Here is a 21,612-nt window from a genome sequence, read left to right on the forward strand (position 1 = left end):
TTTGTCTCAGTGGACTTCACAGTTTGTACAGAATATCAGTATGACAATACGACACCCTCTGTCCTTAGACCCTCACATTGTACAAGGAAACACTTCCGGAGAAAACCCACAGTTTAAAGGGGAACATGGGAGAAACCTCAGGGAGAGCAACAGAGGAGGGATCCCTCTCCCAGGGCGGACAGACGTGCAATAGATGCCGTGTGTACATTGAAAATATAATACATTTTACAGCGTAGGTAGACCAAATGTTTGGAAATACATGTGTCTATAATAAGAAGATGAATCCACGAGGATCTCAACAATCCTGTGGGAGCCATCAGGGAAGTAGTATGATGAGAGTCAGGCAGGACCACAGTGACAGGTTCAGCCACGACTCGAAGTCCAAACTGAAATGTAGTATTGTTTTGCATTCGGCATATACATTTCAATAAAATGTATAACACTGACACTGACAATTATATATAATATATAATCAATTCATAATTTACATTACTTGTAATAGCACTGTGCATTATTTATTTTATACTGTAGGATCGTGTAGGATACGATTTATTGTGTAACCCATAGTGTTTTCATACATATTTCTTACGACTAAAATGATAAATGAAGCATCAAATTTCGATATATTTAATATTTCTGCAGCATAATGGTTTTCTATCATTTACAGTTAACCTTATTATTTTGAGCCAAAAAAAGAAGAAACACTTTGCGACCTTTACGACCGTGCAGTCAATGGCGTACGGATCGGATTACGGCAGTGAGAAGAAGATGGCGGAGGGAGGTAATGATGCAGAGCTGCTGAAGGAGAAGGCGAATAAGTACTTTAAAGGTAATACAACACGCCTGTCAAGTCAATGGATTATATCAGTTGGGTTTAATAGACACATGTGTTACTGTTGATTACAGTAGCGACATAAAGGTGTGAAAACAGGGTCCCCGAACAGTTGCCGGTTGCTTATGATGAGCTAAGCTAAAAATGCTCTAAAAGCATGCTAGCTGTAAACCCCATTCATTGTATTAGGCTGCACTGAATTGGAGTTAGTTGCTAACGCTAGCTAGCAGCCAGTACAGCAGCATCGATGTAAACCCATGCCGTCACGTGTTTCGTGTGAAGTGCAATGCTAACATGCTAGGATTTAGCACTTTATATAGGATTCTGGCATGTTGTATTCACTCTTGTGTTTTTTTTTCTATCAGTGTCCTATGTAGTTTAAAGTGAGATTCAGATACGTTTACTAGAATATTCTAGAAGTTAGCAAACGGGCGCGTGTGAGCGTACCTGAGCTTCGGTTAAAGCATGCGCATTATAGTAGCGTTCAAATATTACTGACATTAAGTGTGTCCACTTCTTATTAGGCTGTATTTTAAAATGTGGTACATTTTGTTCCTCCGTTTTGTTTTAAGAATTTGTTAAATGATCAGTTTTACAGTAATAACTGAAATACTTTACTACGTCAAATTAGCAATAAATCTACTCTGTTACAAGTAAATCTCCAGTCAGTTGATATAACAATACGCCAAAGATAATAACGTGTCTATCTATAGCGCTAGTGTTACAAATTGCTTTACAACAAACATAAGAAAAATACAACAATAAAAAAAACCATTATGTTTGAATAACCATGCAAGCATGAGGACAAAAGAGCAATACAAAACCTTTTAACTAGAAAAAATTAAGTACAATGTATATGCATCAAAATATCCGGTTTAAACACTCAATATGCAGAATGTTATGTTGTAATGATACATGATATGGTTAGGGTATAGATCATTTCTCTCGACATACTTCCTGTTGTAGTTTCTAAAGGCCAGGCATTACAAGGTACACTTATGAGTCAGAGCAGAGAAAGGGAAGATTCATTGTGACTCCTAGTCAAGGGGCAACAGAAGTGTACATTTGCTATCACCTTTCCCGATATCAAAGGTATTTATTCTTCATGTCAGAAAGATTGTCATGTCAAACTACAAAGAATGATGGCAGTTTAATCGGAATCAGTTTTATTAAGTTTTATTGTTATTTATCACATAAGAGGAATTTGCTTTGCTATATATGGTGCATACAAAGACACAGAAAGAAAACGTAGCAAAACAAATAATGATATTGAGTTTACTACAAAACCTGATTGTAGTGTGTTGTCTGCTGATAAAAACAAGAATATTATCTGTTCATTATCTAGTGTTTAATGTTTAACTGACTTACACATTCAAAAATCAATGTATGCCATTAAGTACACTAAAGTGGTTAGTAATAACATCATCCATGAGTCAAACCTTTCTTCGCTCAGAAAAATCACATTCTGCATTCTGACTGTCGACAGTACAAAATGCTATATTTTGCGATTACATTTGCCAAACAGTAGGAATGAAAAAATAATGTGTCATCATGGCTGTGATTGGCTACTTAGCATTTGTAGCCTTGTAATGTTTGCATAGATTGGTACCACCACTGCCTCTTCGTCGTAGGCATACTGTGATTTCTGTGATATCTTTTTCCCAAAGTGCACAAAATAGGCTGTGCAGATCTTTCTGACATATTTCATATTGACATATTGAAAAAACCACACAGTGAATATTTATTTTCACATTTGTTTTTCAGAAAAAGACTATGAAAATGCAATCAAGTACTACTCGGAGGCTTTGGAGGTCAATCCAACCAATGCCGTCTACTACAGCAACCGCAGCCTGGCATACCTGCGCACAGAGTGCTACGGGTACGCCCTGGCTGATGCCACTAAGGCCCTGGAGATAGACAAAAACTACATCAAGGGGTATTACCGCCGCGCCACTTCCAACATGGCACTGGGAAAGTTCAAGGCTGCACTTAAGGACTATGAGACGGTAAGAAATATATCATGCTTCACTTTTAGTATCTGTACACATTGAACTGCCATGTCTTAACTGGGTATGATTGGATGTTTGCCTGCCTGTTAATCTGTCAACATGAATTTAATTCAGTCATAATGCCAAATGTTTTGAGTTTGATGGCAATCATTCCAAGGCATAGATCATTCTTTGTCCATTGTGTTATGTGCGGTTCTCATAATAAGCAATATAAATATACCCGGCTACTAGGGGTGTAACGGTTCACAAACATTTCGGTTCCGTACGTACCTCGGTTTTTAGGTCACGGTTCCGTACGTTTTCGGTACAGCAAAAAAAATGATCACAAAACATAAAATATTTTTTAGGGTTATTTAAAGGGGACCTATCATGCAAAATGCACTTTTGTACGTCTTTTGTACATGAATACGTGTCCCCGGTGTTCCAGGGAACTCACCAAATGTAAGAAAACACAACCCTCTCTATTTTCCTCCATACCCAAATCTCTAAAAAAAGGGGCTGCAACGGATCTGATACAGACTGATCCAGATTTGAACACTGTCCTGACTTCAGGACGGTGGCGCTACCAGAGTTCCCGTTAGAATATTTTTTCGCCGGTCAACATGTCCGTTAAAGTTTAAATCTTCCGAACTAAATGAGAAAAGTGCCGTTCAAAGGTCTTCTTTGTTATTTATTGTGCTTTAAAACAAATTGATATGATTCGATATTAAACAAACTAATTATAGTAGATTAACTACATTATTCAAAAGTGAACAGTAACTTACAATAACACGGGAATAACAAACGGAGCGCTCTCTCCCTCTCCTGACAGCCCGTCAGTATCATGCAGCTCGCGGATCACTAATGAGTGACCCGACAGTAAAACTAAACATATCTATAATAGGAATGCCAGTGATTATTCGAATATTCGTTACAGTCTCCATAATAAAATATTATTTTTAAAAATGGATTTTATTTACCGTAATTTTCGGACTATAAGCCGTGCCTTTTTTTCAATTTTTCTACCCTGCGGCTTATATAACGGTGCGGCTAATCTATGGATTTTTACAGCTAACGGCCACTAGGGGACCTCCTAAATCTATGGATTTTACAGGTTACAGTCCACCACCTTTAACTCTATAGGCTCTATGGCCGGTCCGCGCCCCCCACCTTTAAGCGGTGGGCTCCAGCAGGAAAAGCTGGAGGCTGTAAAAGAGTGAGACAGGTAGCGCGCAAAAGTAAAAGTGGTACGAGAGACGGAACGAGAGCAAGACAGACAGACATTACGAGAGTGAGACAGTTTGTGCAAAGGTGTTAAACGTGCGCTGGGAGCGCACCGTTTAAGTTTGAAGGTTGAAAAGTTTGTGTGTCTGAAACGCTATGTGATACAGTTTACACAGCACAGTACATGTTCTGTAGCTACTAATGCACTAAATGGTAACACTTGATTACGTTATGCAAATATGCAACTTGTTTGTTGAAATGTTAATAAATGGGAGCTTCCTCAAACAGCCATCTCTTTCCCGACAATCCCCTCTGTGCACGAACCCTTACATATGGTAATTAAACCTTAAAACACTTGCGGCTTATAGTCCAGTGCGGCTTATATATGTACACATCATTCAATTTAGCTGCTGCGGCTTATATTCAGGTGCGCCTTATAGTCCGAAAATTACGGTATATATTTGTTATTATTATTTATGTTTTTGTTTTGTTTTCTGGCTTAGTTTCAACCAAAATATAGACTAATGCTAATAATAGTAATAGTATTCATAATTGTAAATGGCCATTGGTCACACCACCAGTTTGTTTTACTGTAAACTTGGAGGAAGCCTGCTTGCAGAGCAGACTGCTGCTGCAGCACGCTACACACCGACCCCTCCCCGCCCCCCCTCTCCCTCACACGTGCGGCTAAAGATGAACAAAGCCGAGGGTAAAAAGAGTTCCTCCTCGTGGAACTACTTCCAAGTCCAAAGGAAGTTAAATGAAACAAACAACGGAATTCCTTTTGTCAGATTTTTTTTTTTTCTCTCCCGGGAGGGGGGGGGGGGGTCGGTCGGTCGAATAATCGATTATTATGCGCCAGGGCTGCCGAATAATCGATTTTGATCATGGTCAGTTTCTAGCAACCCTAATCTATAACTAGTTTAGGTAGTTTGAGAGGTAATTAAAATAGCTACGTGTGATATTCTAACCTGAAGTGTGTTTTGTTCCGCTCACCGCTGCATGTGATCATGCAGAGCTGCGTGTCGACTCGTCAGCAGCAGCTGACCTCTCTCTCCCGTCAGATTAGACTTCACTCGCGTTTATGTCCATATCGATCTGATGCAGCTAGTTCTAGCTAATGATAGGACTACCTGCTTATTAAAAGACACCTAAACAATAAGGGTCGCTATGCAACCGGGTGAGGCCGCAAAGTATAGCGCAGCATTTGTTTACATGCCCACCGGAACCCCGAGGCATTACCAACAGATCAACGCACAATCAACCCATACAAGAAATCTCTTTCTCCACATTAAATGTTAGACATTAGAATTGACTATTCTTGTCTGTCACATACTCTTTTGTTTGTCACATAAGTGGCGCAAGTTGCGCAACTGATGTGGTATTGCGCTAAATGGAAATTATTTTTGAACTGACACTTTGACCGGAGAGATCTAGATTTGCCGGTCTTCAGGATATTTTACCAGTCGTAGTCCGGTAATTACCGGCTTACGGGAACTCTGGGCGCTACGGCTATTGGTCAATTCTCCACCTATCAGGGGAATGAGAGGTTGGGCCACGGCCGGCCATTGCCGCTCGACAGCGCTGGAGACGCTGTAGTACATATGCCAGGCCTGTAAGTGGCGCTGTAGTCTGCCACAAAAGCAGCGAAGAAGACTTCCCTTGCATGGTTGCCATGGTTGCCCTTCTTTTTATTCTCCGCTGTGGCTCTTTTTCTCCCTCCCCGAGGCAAGCGTTTGCGCCTCCTGCTTTAAAACAAATGAATAATGACTCTTTATAATCATATGTAAGGGATAATGTGCAACGACGCGGTCATTATGGGGAAAAGAACACTGACAGCAGCGTTTCCGCCAGGGGGCCGTCTTGCCGTCATTTGACGCCCTTATTCAGCTCTGGACGCCCTGAACGCGAGCCGAGGGCGTCCAAAAATATTAATAATTCGAGAGAAGATCGAGAGTTTTTATCGCTTGAAATGAAGAAAAGGAAAAAGGACAAGGACATCCCGCTGTTGGAGGGGCAAAGGAGTCTGGTGGGATTATTTTCGGAGTATTGAAGATTGTTTCCCCGACATCGAAGGTGCCTGCTACAGGACAACACGGAACGTGCACGATTTGGACGCGATGAGCGGGGGGGTTTTTAGTGGAGCACGCGCATGAGCTGCGAGCACCGGAGCCTCGCAGCAGCGAAACTGAGGTAACATGAAGAGCCGTTTGGGAGCCGAAACAGCCGGCGCTTTAAGAGAGCCGAGCCAAATGATCCGGCTCACTAATGTAAAAACACATAAGGGACGGCTCAAGTCAAAATTCAAAACAACCCCCCCCCCCCCTCCCCCCCCCCCCTCCCCCCCCCCCCCCCCCCCCCCCCGCTCTCGGGGTGGATGCCCTCTCAGCCCTGGTCTGGCGGAAACACTGACTGACAGGCTGATCAGGAGCCCAACGCGGAGCGGAGGGATCTAGTACGGCATGAAGGCACATTATGCAATGTGCAATGTTCACATTATCCCGCTTATTAAATGGCCACATTCTCAACAAAGTAACGACATGACTCCCAATATTAATGGAAATGCTTTTATGGATTTAGAAAATAATTTTATTGATTTAAAAAATAGTTGTACGTATTGATTTAAATTGACATGCATCCGCTAAGAAAATAGTCCTTTGTTACTGTTTGAACTAACGTAGCAGATTTGAAAACATCGTTGCTTGCTTTAAAAGTAGCACAATTCATTATGTCAAACATTGGAAAGTATCTAGATATCCCTGCCCTAATGCGAAAGTAACTGGCAACTGAATATGTGTCGCCGTTTGATGTCTATGTCTAGACCGCTGCGTTACTTCTCTTCTTACTTCTATAAGAATAAAACAAGGAGGACAGAGATCTATTTTTCTCCCCCTCTTCTCCCCGCTGCAGCCCAGCAGCTGATCTCAAAGCACGCTCCCCTCTCCTGCAGGGGGGCGTGGTCAGCTACAGCTCCCAGAATCAGCCCCCTGCAAAAACAGTGCTGGAAAGAGCGAAATGAGGCATGGCTAAAATGCAGGATCGTTTTGGTAATTTGAAAAAAATACTATATTTATATACTTTATATAGGTATGACCCTACAATATATTGTTCAAATATAGCATGATAGGTCCACTTTAATTATTATTAAAATGTGAATAATGTATTCACTCAAATAAATACAAAATACAGTGGGGCAAAAAAGTATTTAGTCAGCCACCAATTTTGCACTTAAAAAGATGAGAGGCCTGTAATTTTCATCCTAGGTACACTTCAACTATGAGAGACAGAATGGGGGGAAAGAATCCAGGAAATCACATTGTAGGATTTGTAATGAATTAATTGGTCAATTCCTCGGTAAAATAAGTATTTGGTCACCTACAAACAAGATTTCTGGCTCACACAGACCTGTAACTTCTTCTTTAAGAGCCTCCTCTGTCCTCCACTTGTTAACTGTATTAATGGCACCTGTTTGAACTCGTTATCAGTATAAAAGACACCTGTCCACAACCTCAAACAGTCACACTCCAAACTCCACTATGGCCAAGACCAAAGAGCTGTCAAAGGATACCAGAAACAAAATGGTAGACCTGCACCAGGCTGGGAAGACTGAATCTGCAATAGGTAGGCATTTTTTACCAATGTTGTTCAGCTACCTGATTATGGAAAAAGACATGATTATGGCAAAACTTAACTTAAATAATAATCACTATTATGGGTAGGGGTGCACCGAATGGGAAATTCTTGGCCGAAACCGATACCGAAAATAGGAAACGGTTGGCCGAATGCCGAAAGGCCGAAAATGATTAATAGAAATATATATATATATATATATATATATATATATATATATATATGTATATATACATATATATATATACATATATATATATATATATATACATATATATACATATATATATATATACATATATATATATATATATATATGTATATATATATATATGTATATATATATGTATATATATATATGTATATATATATATGTATATATATATATATATGTATATATATATATGTATATATATATATATGTATATATATATGTATATGTATATATATATATATATATGTATATATATGTATATATATATGTATATATATATATATGTATATATATATATGTATATATATATATATGTATATATATATATGTATATATATATATATGTATATATATATATATGTATATATATATATGTATATATGTATATATATATATGTATATATATATATGTATATATATATATATGTATATATATATATGTATATATATATATGTATATATATGTATATATATATATATATATGTATATATATGTATATGTATATATATGTATATGTATATATATGTATATGTATATATATGTATATATATATATATATATGTATATATATATATATGTATATATATATATGTATATATGTATATATATATATGTATAATTTACATATATATATATTATATTATATTATTATATAAATATATATATTTATATTTATATATAATATATATAATTTATACATTTTTTACCAATGTTGTTCAGCTACCTGATTATGGAAAAATAAATGATTATGGCAAAACTTAACTTAAATAATAATCACTATTATGAGTCCATAAAACATTTATTCAGCACTTTTGAATGCATACAGTACATTAATTCCAAGTCAAGTGCATTTTCTTTTCTCTGTAGGATAACTACAACAAAGTGCATTCAGAACAAAGCCAAGGTGCTTTAAAACTACATAAACATCTAGGCCAGTGGGCCTACAACAAAATAGTAACAGCCAGACCTTCAACAACAACAAATGCACCTATAAGTGCATGCATACAAATGTGCAAACTGGATAAATCCACATGAATGTAACTATTTACAAATGAAATTACAATTGAATTTCAAGGATCTGTAAATAAGGCTGTCTGTCCTCATAAGCAAAGTAGTAAACATTGTGTAAAGATACATAAAGTGAAAACTGGATACAAAATCCACAATCAATTACAAATTAAATTACAATTTCAAGAATTTGCAAATAAGGTGGTCTGTCCTCATGAGCAATGTAAACAACATTGTATCATTTAGATAACGAAAGTACAATATATTGAACACTGCTGCTGTCATTTCCCCCTAATGATAACCTGAGATGGTGAATTATAACTCACAATGAAAATTGTTCAGGAAAGTGGGTATAGAGTAGACATGTAGAACTAGATAAGCTTATGATAAGCCAGCCTTGTCTACTTATTAAGGAAAAGTGGGAGGTTATTTTTAATGAACAGTAGCTTCTCTGCTTTATCAGCCATAAGTCTGTTCCTCTTCTCATCAAGCACATGAGAGGCAGCGCTGAACAGTCTCTCGCTGTCAGTGCTTGTGATTTGATCTTACTCCGCATATTTGTCCGGGTGTTTTGATTTCAAGTGGTGGAGTAATCGCGAAGTGGTGAAAGTCTTTGCAGTTACACCCCCTCGAGAAATGTCAGCTAAACACGTTTTACAAATTGCAATCCGCGCCTCTTTCTCTGATATTTTTAAATATCTCCAAGCGCCAGACATGTTGGCTGTGAGCCAGCCGCGAGCATGGTCGCGCGCCGTGCTTGTTGCCGCGTTAGCTTACCAACGTAGCTTACCAACGTAACCCTGTTCCCTGACATTCGGTGATAATTTTTCGGCCGAAAGGGCCTTTTTAACCATTTTCTGCCGATAATTTTCGGCGGCCGAATATTCGGTGCATCCCTACTAACAATGTCTCCTGCTGTGGAGAACACCCTCTCGCTAGGGACAGAGGTAGCAGATAAAACCAGGTAGCGCTTTGCTAACATGGCAACACAAGGATATTTGGCGTTTGTAATAGCTTTGGCTCGGTCTGAACTTTTTGCGAGTGGTCGAGGCTTAAATACTAGTGGGAGTTGGGTTTGCACTTCAGTCTTTTTTCTTTTGGTACCGGTGATATTCACGTTCGGGTGATGCCTTTTCAAATGAGTTTGCAAGTTTGATGTATTGCCAGCCGCGTAACCAATGTTAGTTGAACAATGCCGACAAACAGCTTTGGTTCGGTCCACCTGTCTTTGTCCGTCATCCTTGTACGTAACTGCGAAACCAAAATGTTCCCAAACCGGAGACTTCAATGATCCTGGAGGATTTTCGAGCTCAACTTTATCTGCGTTCGCCATTTCGACAGTTCCTCAAATTACTGACTACATGTGAACACATCCCTCTGACAAGCGCTCATAGTATGCCTCTCGTCCAATGAAATGACTTGCTCGCTCTGTGACGCGTTGAACCCAATGTGAGCAAATTACTCTGAATGCTGCGACGCAGCACCTGAGATTACTTCCAAAAAGTTGTTCACGTTCTCAATTGTTTACGCTTAACGTTATATTAGTTTGGTACGCACGTGTCATGTGTACGAACCGAAGGGCCCATACCGAATAATTTCGGTACGTATACCGTTACACCCCTACCGGCTACGGCAACAAAGATCTCCATAGTGAGAGCAATTTTTTCCACACCCACAAAACAAGAGTTAATCCTTATGAGAGGTTGGAGCTAGATTTATTTGTATTTTATAGATGTACAGGATATTAGAGTGACCGACCTGGGAATTGTTTTTATTATATATATAAAAAAATACTGAGGCATTAAAACTGAAATAGACTTGTATTACTGTTTACATGCAGGTCTTTGCAGTGCCCCTGAGTCAATTTTCCCCTATCTGCCAGTTGATGATTAACCAGTGTGGTTCATTTATTTAATTTCTCTGTTTGTACCATAGGTAGTGAAAGTTCGACCAAATGACAAGGATGCGAAAATGAAGTATCAGGAATGTAACAAGATTGTAAAACAGAAGGCTTTTGAGAGAGCCATTGCCAGCGATGAGATAAAAAAATCTGTTGTGGACTCTCTGGACATCGAAAGCATGAGTGAGTTGTACAAATGTTTAATAGTATTCATCTGTAATAGAAATGTGCCTCAATCCAATTGGTGCTGTTAACAAAAGCAAATTAAGATTGTGTAAAACATTTGATTCTTTACTGCACATCTATATACTTTCCTCTGACATGAAGACAATCTTATATTGCAGCCATTGAGGATGACTATGACGGCCCCAAACTTGAGGATGGGAAGGTCACAGAGACGTTCATGAAGGACATGATGGATTGGTTCAAAGACCAGAAGAAGCTGCACAGAAAGTGTGCTTATCAGGTAAACATGTTCGCTTATATGAAACATACTAACTGATGTCAACTTGTTCTTGTAATTATTAAACCTTTTCATACTTTTTCAGATTTTGGTGCAAGTTAAAGATCTTCTATCAAAACTACCAAGTCTTGTCGAAATCACGTTAAAAGAGGTGAGGACTCTGCAGATAACCATAAGGGAAGGAACTAAAAGTTGCTAATGTGTTATGTACAACAAAGCAACAGTAGACTTCTATTCTTGATCAGCCCATAATAGGACTTGGTTGTTAGTGTCACAAAGTTCAAAATGTTATGTTTCTTTGCCACAGACAGAGAAGATAACAATTTGTGGAGACACCCATGGACAATACTACGATCTTCTCAACATCTTCAAGTTGAACGGCTTACCCTCAGAGACCAACCCCTATGTATCCTTTTTTCATCTACATTTGTGCTTGCAGTCCTCCTCCTCCTCGTTTGTAATATTCTGTGTTTAAAATAACTACAGGTAGAATCCTCAATACTTGTGTGTTGTAATGCTTAACCACAGAACTCAGCTGTTCAACGGCGACTTTGTAGATCGTGGCTCTTTCTCCCTCGAGGTCATCCTTACCCTCTTTGGCTTCAAGCTGCTCCACCCCGACAACTTCTTCTTGCTTCGGGGTGAGAGCACTTACATTGTGCATGAGTCTATGGATGCATGTGTAGTAGGGGTGTAACGGTTCACAAACATTTCGGTTCGGTACGTACCTCGGTTTTTAGGTCACGGTTCGGTTTGGTACGTTTTCGGTACAGCAGAAAAAATTATCATAAAATATATATATATATATTTTTTTATTATTAAACTGTGAATAATGTATTCACTCAAATAAATACAAAATATAATAAAATCTACATTTTAAGGTGCAGCATTTCTATGAACTGAAATAATCTGTGTTTTAACTTTACTGTACTAATACTCACAAAACATAAACTATTAGTTTTGGGTTTTTAATTATTATTAAACTGTGAATATTCACTCAAATAAATACAAAATAAAATCAACATTAAGGTGCAGCATTTCAATGAACTGAAATAATCTCTGTGTACTGTACTAGTACCTAAGCAGCCAGTTTGACATTATGACTTGCTTGTCATGTATTTTCATGTTTTTTTTTTAAAGAAAAAATTAACTTGTCCACATTGCTTGCCGAAAGGGCAGATCTGCTGGCACTAACAATGTCTCCTGCTGTGGAGAACACCCTCTCGCTAGGGACAGAGGTAGCAGATACAGCCAGGTAGCGCTTTGCTAACATGGCAACACAAGGATATTTGGCGTTTGTAATAGCTTTGGCTCGGTCTGAACTTTTTGCGAGTGGTGGAGGCTTAAATGCTAGCGGGAGTTGGGTTTGCACTTCAGTCTTTTTTTTTTTGGTACCCCGGTGATATTCACGTTCGGGTGATGCCTTTTTTAAAGGAGTGTGCAAGTTTGATGTATTGCCAGCCGCGTAACCAATTTTAGTTGAACAATGCCGACAAACAGCTTTGGTTCGGTCCACCTGTCTTTGTCCGTCATCCTTGTACGTAACTGCGAAACCAAAATGTTCCCAAACCGGAGACTTCAATAATGCTGGAGGATTTTCGAGCTCAACTTTATCTGCGTTTGCCATTTTCAACGCATCCCTGTGACCAGCTCTCATAGTATGCCTCTCGTCCAATGAAATGACTTGCTCGCTCTGTGACGCGTTGAACCCAATGTGAGCAAATTACTCTGAATGCTGCGATGCAGCACCTGAGATTACTTCAGAAAAGTTGTTCACATTCTCAATTTTTTACGCTTAACGTTATATTAGTTTGGTACACACGTGTCATGTGTAAGAACCGAAGGGCCCATACCAAATAATTTCGGTACGTGTACCGTTACACCCCTAATGTTTAGTGTTTGCAGATGTGTGATGTAACGTGAAAGGGATATTATCGGGAAGCCGCTCATTATAGCGAATTGAACCCCAACAGGTTTTTAAATCACCCTTTTGATATTATGATCGGCTTCCTGCATATTATCCGGCTGGAACTGCAACGACAGAAACATAACCTAAAACGTTGGCAGTACTGAGCGAGGTTTTTGTGACTGTTCAAGTCTTTTCACATTTACTTTTCCATTAACCAGTCTTTAAACACTGCCAGAGCCCATAGCATGTTCCTGTTAGTGTTTACTTACTGTCGGTCTTCTTCTGCTGTTCCCTTTAGTGTTTACTTTCTGGCCGTTTCTCAATGTCGAGTAAACCTGCTGCAGAGCCACTATTTCAAGTATACTACTACGTCATCGAGTGGCACCGAAGGACTGTTTAAATGCTTGTTAAATGCCCAGCATTCTGCGCCACTTTATGATGTAGTATACTTGAAATAGTGGCTCTGCAGCAGGTATACTCGACATTGAGAAACGGCCGCTGTCTGTCTTCTTCTGCTGTTCCTGTTATTGTCTACTTCCTGTCGGTCTTCTTCTGCTGTTCCCTTTAGTGATTACTTCCTGTCTGTCTTCTTCTGCTGTTCCTGTTATTGTCTACTTCCTGTCGGTCTTCTTCTGCTGTTCCCTTTAGTGATTACTTCCTGTCTGTCTTCTTCTGCTGTTCCTGTTATTGTCTACTTCCTGTCAGTGTTCTTTTGCTGTTCCCTTTCGAGTTTGTTTCCCGTCTGTCTTCTGCTGCTGTTCCTTTTAGTGCCTACTTCCTGTATGTCTTCTTCTGCTGTTAATATTAGTGTTCACTTCCTACCTGTCTTCTTCTGCAATCTTTAACCTTTTTCCTTCACTTGTGCTGCTTTATTGTGCTTGTTTTCTTTTTCTTTTTACTTACTGGGGACAGTTTAGCAATTATGAATCTAAAGTGTTCTGCCATCCACAGATATAAACATTTAACATTTTAAAAGTATTTTGAAGGTGTTTTCTTATGAAGGAAAACTATTGTTGTTTATTTGCTTGCGTTAAATTGACCGGACTTCTATCTGCAGATGGAAGTGACAGCGCAAAGTTCCTTGATCACAGCTTCCTTAGAATGTCCAATTTGACTAATACGACTCAAGTATTCAACTAAGTCACATAATAAGTCAGGTGTTTTGTCATACAGTTAAATGTCACTGGTATTCATTTAATAGACATTTCTGTTTTCTTTTTGTGTTCCATTACATTCTTTCTATTGAGCGTTGAACAGGGTTGTCTAATAAGGGTTTTTACACGCAGGTAACCACGAGACGGACAACATGAACCAGATGTATGGATTTGAAGGGGAGGTCAAAGCTAAGTACACAGCCCAGATGTTCCAGCTGTTCAGCGAGGTGTTCCAGTGGCTGCCTCTGGCACAGTGTATCAACAGCAAAGTCTTGGTAAGCAGTGGCAGTGTGAGCTCCATGCAGGTACAAGGCCGTGCAATCATTTTGTTGTTGTTAATGTTGACCAGGTCCACTTTCTGTTTGATAACTTGCTTCCGAAGTCAGGTGATCTAGTGCAGGGCTCGACATTAAGGGCTGCCCGATGGCCCGGGGCCATCTAGTATTTAGCTCGGGCAATGAAGCCTCACCTGCTGGTTGCCCGATCGGGCAATCTATTATCCCAGCAGCTCGCGGATCCAGTAATGAGTGACCCGACAGTAAAACTAAACATATCTATAACTAGTTTATGTAGTTTCAGAGGTAATTAAAATAGCTTGTGTGATATTCTAACCTGAAGTGTGTGTTTTGTCCGCTCACCGCTGCATGTGATCATGCAGTGCTGCCTGTCGACTCGTCAGCAGCAGCTGATCTCTCTCTCCCGTCAGATTAGACTTCACTCGCGTTTATGTCCATATTTGTCAGATCCAGCTAGTTCTAGCTAATGATAGGACTACCTGCTTATTAAAAGACACCTAATCAATAAGTGTCGCTATGCAACTGGGTGAGGCAACAAAGTATAGCGCAGCATTATGCATTTGTTTACATGCCCACCGGAACCCCGAGGCATTACCAACAGATCAACGCACAATCAATCCATACAGGACATCTCTTTCTCCACATTAAGTGTTAGACCTTAGAATTGACTATTCTTGTCTGTCACATACTCTTCTTGTCTGTCACATAAGTGGCGCAACTGAAGCGGTATTGTGCTAAAGGGAAATGATTGTGACCGAAGAGATTTAGATTTGCCGGCCAACGGGAATGCTGACGTCGCCATTTTGTATGCTTCGCGGATGCGCTCGGCTCCTCTCGACTGCTGCTCGGGTCTGCTCGGTCCGCTTCCGGATGAGGAGGCATTCGTTCGACCAACTCACAGTAGATAACATTACAAACATTTTTAACAGGGGCCATAATAGTGTAAATAATGTTTGTTTTGGCAGTTACAACTGAATGTAATGTTTTCTACTTTTTTACATCTGGGAAGGCATTTGCCTTCAACAGATGGAAAGTGTCTTCACCAACAACTGAAGTATTTCTTATAGCTATGCAGGGCATGCAAGCGAGCAAACACAAACAAGTGAAATGAAGAATACAATTGAAATTGTACAATATAATATTGTGCTGGTTCATCTTATAATTCAGTCTAGAGAATGCACCAGACAGCATCTAAGACCTGCAAAAATCAAAATGTTCTATGGGGAGGCCCCCCAAACCCTTCGGGGCATTTCGTCCGCACGCATTTTTCAGGGCAATCTCTATTGGGCTGAGGGCCATCTGTAAATTAGCTTAGATGGCCCACAGGGCCATCTCCCAAAATCCTTAATGTCATGCACTGTAGTCTCATTTTTCAGAGAGGATTTTGTCAAACGCAGGTTAAATTATTACAATGCAGCTCACTGGTCACCAGTCGCACCCACCCGCCTGTTTTGAAAAACATTGCAATATGCAGAAAAAATGCATCCCAACCAACTTTATGCATAATAGTAGCATAATTGTCAGGACTGAAGAAAGAGAGACAGAGACGGACTAGGCAGCGCTGTGTGATGGTTCCACCTTGTACAATGTGATTTGGCAAGTGCTCCCTTAAAAAAGCAATGGGGCTTTTATATTGGAGAATATAGCAGAAAATTAGCCCTGCAGCAAACAAACATTTGATACTTTTATATTTTGTTAAACTGAAGAATCTCCATATGTTAGCTCCACTTTTATGATTATCTTTGTAAGCATCATTGCAAACCCCAGAAGTTAAAAGCTAAACTTGCTAGAAACAATCTACATTACGTTTGCATGACTTCACGTTACCTCCCTTGAGCTATATTTGCGGCTAATATTAGCCTTGATGACATTTAGTAGTCTCATTCAGTCTCTTCATAGCAACCGCCGTTATTTTTTTACACATACTGTTCAAACTTTCACCAATGTTTTACTGACGTATTTTTTGTGTTAAAACAAAAATAAAATCTCTTAAGCTAGTGTTAAGCACAGCGTCTAACAAAAAGATAAAAAATGGTTAACTTTGAGATGAGGAAACCGAAGTGGAAAAATGCTAACTTATTACCAGGTTTTAAACTCATTTAAACAGCACTGTTTCGAGTCGTGCCATTAAAGCCTCTTTGAATTTGAGGGGGAAAGAGTTGTGGAGATTCACATTTTAAGCTAGCGAAATGATGACTAGTGGGTCACAGCCATGATCTACCCATATTTTACAGATGATTGCTGTCAATTATTTTTGCAGTGGTTTAATATTTTATATTGTACAACCAGTCCTGATTTGAGTCTCCTCCCCAGGTAATGCATGGTGGACTGTTCAGTGAAGATGGTGTGACACTGGAAGACCTCAGGAAGGTTGAAAGGAACAGACAGCCCCCAGACTCAGGTAAACACAAACGCCCACCCACCATCTGCCACTGATAACCATCTTTATGCAACATCTCAACATCTCTCCCCCACAGGTCCCATGTGTGACCTCCTCTGGTCGGATCCTCAGCCTCAGGTCAGTCTCCAACACATTTGGAAAGTACATTTGACATACTTGTAGTTTACTTGAGTATTTTTCTTTTATTCTGCCTTCTATTATTAATCTACCGCATCTCAGAGGGAATTATTGTGCTTTTTTAATTGAATCTGTTTAGTAGTAGTACATTTTTTAACATGTCTCTTATCTTTCAAAATCCGGATACTCCATTCCGTAGGAATGTAGGTTTGCGACGGTTGCTTTTTTTCATAATGAAATAAATGTAATATTATTTATGTTTTAAATTCAGGACTGTTACTTGTCATGAATTACTTTTAAATGATCCACATTACATTAAAGGATGTGAATACTTCTAACACTAGTTCCCATCCACCCAACACCTCATTAGGTGTTTTTGCTCCAAGTATCCAGTGGTTTGTGTCTGATCAACATAAATGTTCCACCTCTCTCTCTCTCCGTCATGCAGAATGGCCGGTCAGTCAGCAAGCGAGGAGTGAGCTGTCAGTTCGGCCCGGATGTGACGGAGCGTTTCCTTGAACAGAATAAGCTTGACTTCATCGTGCGAAGTCACGAGGTCAAAACTGAGGGCTACGAGGTCACTCACTCAGGGAAGTGCATCACCGTGTTCTCTGCACCCAACTACTGGTACGTACTCCTACCGGCTAACTTGACTGTCGATTCAGCTGTTATTAAAGCTGCTTACTTTAACTGCTGTTTCTTCTGCCTTCCCCCAGTGATCAGATGGGAAACAAAGGAGCATACATCCACCTCAGGGGATCAGATCTCAAGCCAGAATTTCACCAGTTCACTGCTGTTGTCAGTATCCTGCACTCTAAACTCTTGTATTTATTAAAATTGTTTATAAATGTTGTCATATGGGTCATATGTTACTATCTTTTATCATTATTTGTTTTTGTTAATAATTTACCCAAGAATGTCATTGTAAACATTTTGAACCTTGGGTTAGCCCTCAGCATATTATTATAGTGCCATTTACTAAGAGTTTGGTTTAATTTGGTCCAGTGTGGCCCAATTACCTTAGCTTTAACTTAGCTAACTTGGATTTGTATTAATTCTAACTAAGCAGTTCACCTATTCTAAACTTCAGTTGTAATGACACATTACATTACAAAGCCATTTCAGTTATGAATATTTTGCCACATGTTCAGACCTCGGCCAAGGCTTATGGTGCATTCACTTGCTCCTCAGACGGTCCTTTTACCCCAATTTGGAAAGTTGTATTCACAGTTTAGTGTGTTAATGTGATGGAAGTCGTTATGTGAAAACAACATGTACGTCACAAAGAAGATATGTTGTATTTTGTTGCTCAGAATGTGTAAATTGTGTATTGGCTCTGTGATTTCGATGAACTCTAAATTGCAATGGGTTCGTTCTTGGCCCTTCCAAGTTTTTCTGAAAATCAGTTTAGCGGCAAAATCATAAAGAAATAAAACAGAAATTGAACATAGAAAAATACCGCTGAGGCACTAGCTAGCGAAACTTACAAAGGGAAAAGATCCAAAGTCCAGGCAAGAACATCATCTTTGTGCAGTTTATTCCAATGATCCAATATCTTACAGTACAATGACAATGAATAAATAACTGATCACGCTTGCCCAAAGCTGGCTTCAAAATGAAAGCATAAAAAACTACTTAAATTAATTTGAATAACACTAAATTAATATACATTTACTATAAACGATACAGCAAGAGAATACATTTTTTATTTTATTTTATAAATATAAATAATTCCAGTCGGTAGTTTTGCCAGATTCTCTTACAAACGGACAATAAAAACGTTCTTGGCTGAGTTAATAAAACATAGTAAAAAAACGATATATGACCTCTGTGTGTAGGTTAACTATGCAAAAGGCTATTAATGATTTATTTTAAAGCTTATTTATCTTGTTGAAGCTTTATCTAATGGTTGTCTCGCTCTCCTTTACAGCCTCATCCGAACGTCAAGCCCATGGCGTATGCTAACTCGCTAATGCAGATGGGGATGATGTAGAGGCCGTGCTAACCTGTCTGTGACACTGAAGACCTCCCATCTGACCTGAACCATCCCAGCCACCACTCTACACTCCCTAAAGTGCTCGGACATGCTCATGATTAGCCCTACGGGATCCCTCTCCCCCACCGACAAACTTCAGCTAGTTGTGTACAGAAAATAATGTGGCGTAGTTCAGATGGAAGAGATCACTCACACCAGTCCAGAACTGGCTCTATTCCTTCATGTTATCTGTTAAAACTGGAAAAAATCTCCACCTCGGTTGTTCATTCGCTCATGTGTTCCATCACCTGGTAAGAACCTTTCAGATGAGTCTCCTTGGAGCTGCTTGGTTTAAAAAGATATTCGATACACTCAGCAGATGGGATCAAAAAGCTGATATGTACCAAAGATCTGTAATGAAATTGATTGTTTAGTTTTTACAAGGAGTGTGTCTCGTGACTGAAAACTAGCATTGTGCTTTTGGCCTGTGTACACAGCTCAGAGGATTGTTAATTGGGTTAAGAGCAGCATGTCTATTAGTGTTTCTCTAACTACCCTACAGTGTCACTTCAAGTTTTATTTCACAGGAATACAAAAGTGATTAGATGTTTGACCCCAGTTCAAATAGTTTGATTGTCTCTGGGTACACAATTAAAGGTGATGTCTGCCATTAGTAGTGTATTTAGTTAGTTCGGTCATGTAGCTGGTAACATTTAATTTGCACTGCTTCCTGTTGAGGAAGATATTGCTGCTCTCCATGTGTTCATCCCCCACCATCATTGTGCCACTCACACAAGCTCCCGCACAGTCTACTCTCTAAACCAGCTTCGGTGTAAGGCAAACACTGATGGCACTCTAAGTCTCCCATACTCGTTTAACTCCTGGTTACCCATGTGTGGATTTACACAAACGTCCAAAATGCAATCCTGTCTTGAAACGCACAGCTGCATTGTCTAATGGCCCTCAACTTTTTAGATAAAGAAGTACACTGATGTGTATGTATATATACTGTATCATTTAAAGATTCCGTGTAATGTTTGGAAAAAAATATTGAATAAAAAAATCCAGTCCAGTGATTTTAGAAATAAGTTGAGACCTTTATTTATGGCGATTTAATATTGCCTAACAGTTTCCTTTTAGGCAGGGGTTTGCTTCAGCACCTATAATGATGTTGAAGGGGACATATCAAGCATTCAGGTTCATTTTTATTTTAAGCTTGTGGGTGAGTAAGCACACACGATACTTCCAGATTCCCAAATGAATGTGTCCAGGCACTGCACGTTTGGCTTAAATATCCCTATTTTTATCAATGTTCTTTTACATTTACTACACAAATGTACTGCAGTGGATAGTAACTTTTATTGAATTAAGGTAATTAAATACAATTTTAAAGTACTTGTGCTTCACTAGAGGATTTCCATATTCTGAAACTATCTTTCTACTGCTATCAAAGGAAGATAATTTAATTGTTCCTTCAATACATTCATTTAAAGCCTTTGGTTACTTTGGAGTTTCAAAAATAATAATACTAAAATATGATCAATAATTACATTTTATGGTACTATAATCCTGTGATGAAATTCACTGTCGAATGGGCTATACACATACGGTAGTAACATAAGTTCCTCTTATGCCCCTTTCACACCAACGCGGTTCAAGGGCCGGTTCGGATTTAGACCCCTGATAAGCACCGGTTTTTCCTGTTCACACCGTAGCGGATCCGGCTCTAAGCACCGAAAAGTGGTGCTTACCAAGCAAGCACCAAACAATTGTCGGTCTTTACAGGGGTGCCCATTACGTCGAAGGTAGTGTTGGTAGATCACATGGCATTTTTTATTTTATTTTTCAAATGTAGCTTTTCATCCATCCTTACCATGGCATTTGCCACTACGTCATTTTGGCCCACAAATACTTTTACCCTTTGACTTACATTGGGAAAGAGATGTATGTAAATCAGCATATACCTTTTGAGCTAAAACTACTACCTAGCACGAATATTTGTATAGCCGTTATTTTAATCATTGGGGTCTCTAAGTTTGTGCTCACAAAAGCCTGTTACTCTGGGCCAATGAGCAACTCTCATAGGAATGAATGAGGCCCCGCCTCCCACGCTGTATCCTGGGTTGCGTTCGGATAGTTTAAAAATCAGCTCCTAAGTTCTAACCCTATGTCCTATTCCTTGACCTCTGAGTGAAACGTCACAGGGTTAAAGAATAGTGGATATAATTCAAAAGGATTTAGGAGAAGAGACTGCAGTGCTTTAGAGAATCCGACTGCACTAAAGGCCCAGATACACCGGTCTGAAATCGGCAGTAAATGGGAGTCGGGCCGAACATGAGCGTGGGCACGCCCTATTCGGAGTGGTGTGCGCCGCACCGTCTGGTCTTTTCTGCCGACCTGACGCCTTTTCATGTTGAATCGGCATCGGGAACACCACCGGAAGTCGGACAAAGGGATAACACTGATTGGCTGTTCAGCTAGCGAATCAGTGCATAAGAAG

The 21,612-nt window shown here is 39.4% G+C and overlaps 1 protein-coding gene across 1 annotated transcript; it reads left to right on the forward strand.

The window, feature by feature from the left end:
* The first annotated feature begins 675 nt into the window (after positions 1 to 675).
* Positions 676 to 20,188, forward strand: ppp5c (protein phosphatase 5, catalytic subunit). Its single transcript, XM_079679556.1, has 13 exons — positions 676 to 829; positions 2,597 to 2,838; positions 10,833 to 10,980; positions 11,142 to 11,263; positions 11,346 to 11,411; positions 11,568 to 11,666; positions 11,796 to 11,901; positions 14,456 to 14,598; positions 16,933 to 17,020; positions 17,097 to 17,137; positions 17,586 to 17,764; positions 17,854 to 17,935; positions 19,068 to 20,188. The coding sequence occupies exons 1-13, from the start codon at positions 733 to 735 to the stop codon at positions 19,128 to 19,130; spliced, it is 1,476 nt and encodes a 491-aa protein (XP_079535682.1). The 5' UTR covers positions 676 to 732; the 3' UTR covers positions 19,131 to 20,188.
* Positions 20,189 to 21,612: the final 1,424 nt, after the last annotated feature.

This window comes from Notothenia rossii (assembly GCF_949606895.1).
Source record: "Notothenia rossii genome assembly, chromosome: 4".
Lineage (NCBI taxonomy): Eukaryota > Metazoa > Chordata > Actinopteri > Perciformes > Nototheniidae > Notothenia > Notothenia rossii.

Excerpts from the sequence above, each read along its gene's own strand:
- ppp5c (XM_079679556.1), top strand. The coding sequence starts at position 733 with ATGGCGTACGGATCGGATTACGGCAGTGAGAAGAAGATGGCGGAGGGA. Across the intron at positions 2,839-10,832 it reads CACTTAAGGACTATGAGACG|GTAGTGAAAGTTCGACCAAA; the intron begins GTAAGAAATATA and ends TTTGTACCATAG. Across the intron at positions 11,667-11,795 it reads CCTCAGAGACCAACCCCTAT|CTGTTCAACGGCGACTTTGT; the intron begins GTATCCTTTTTT and ends CACAGAACTCAG.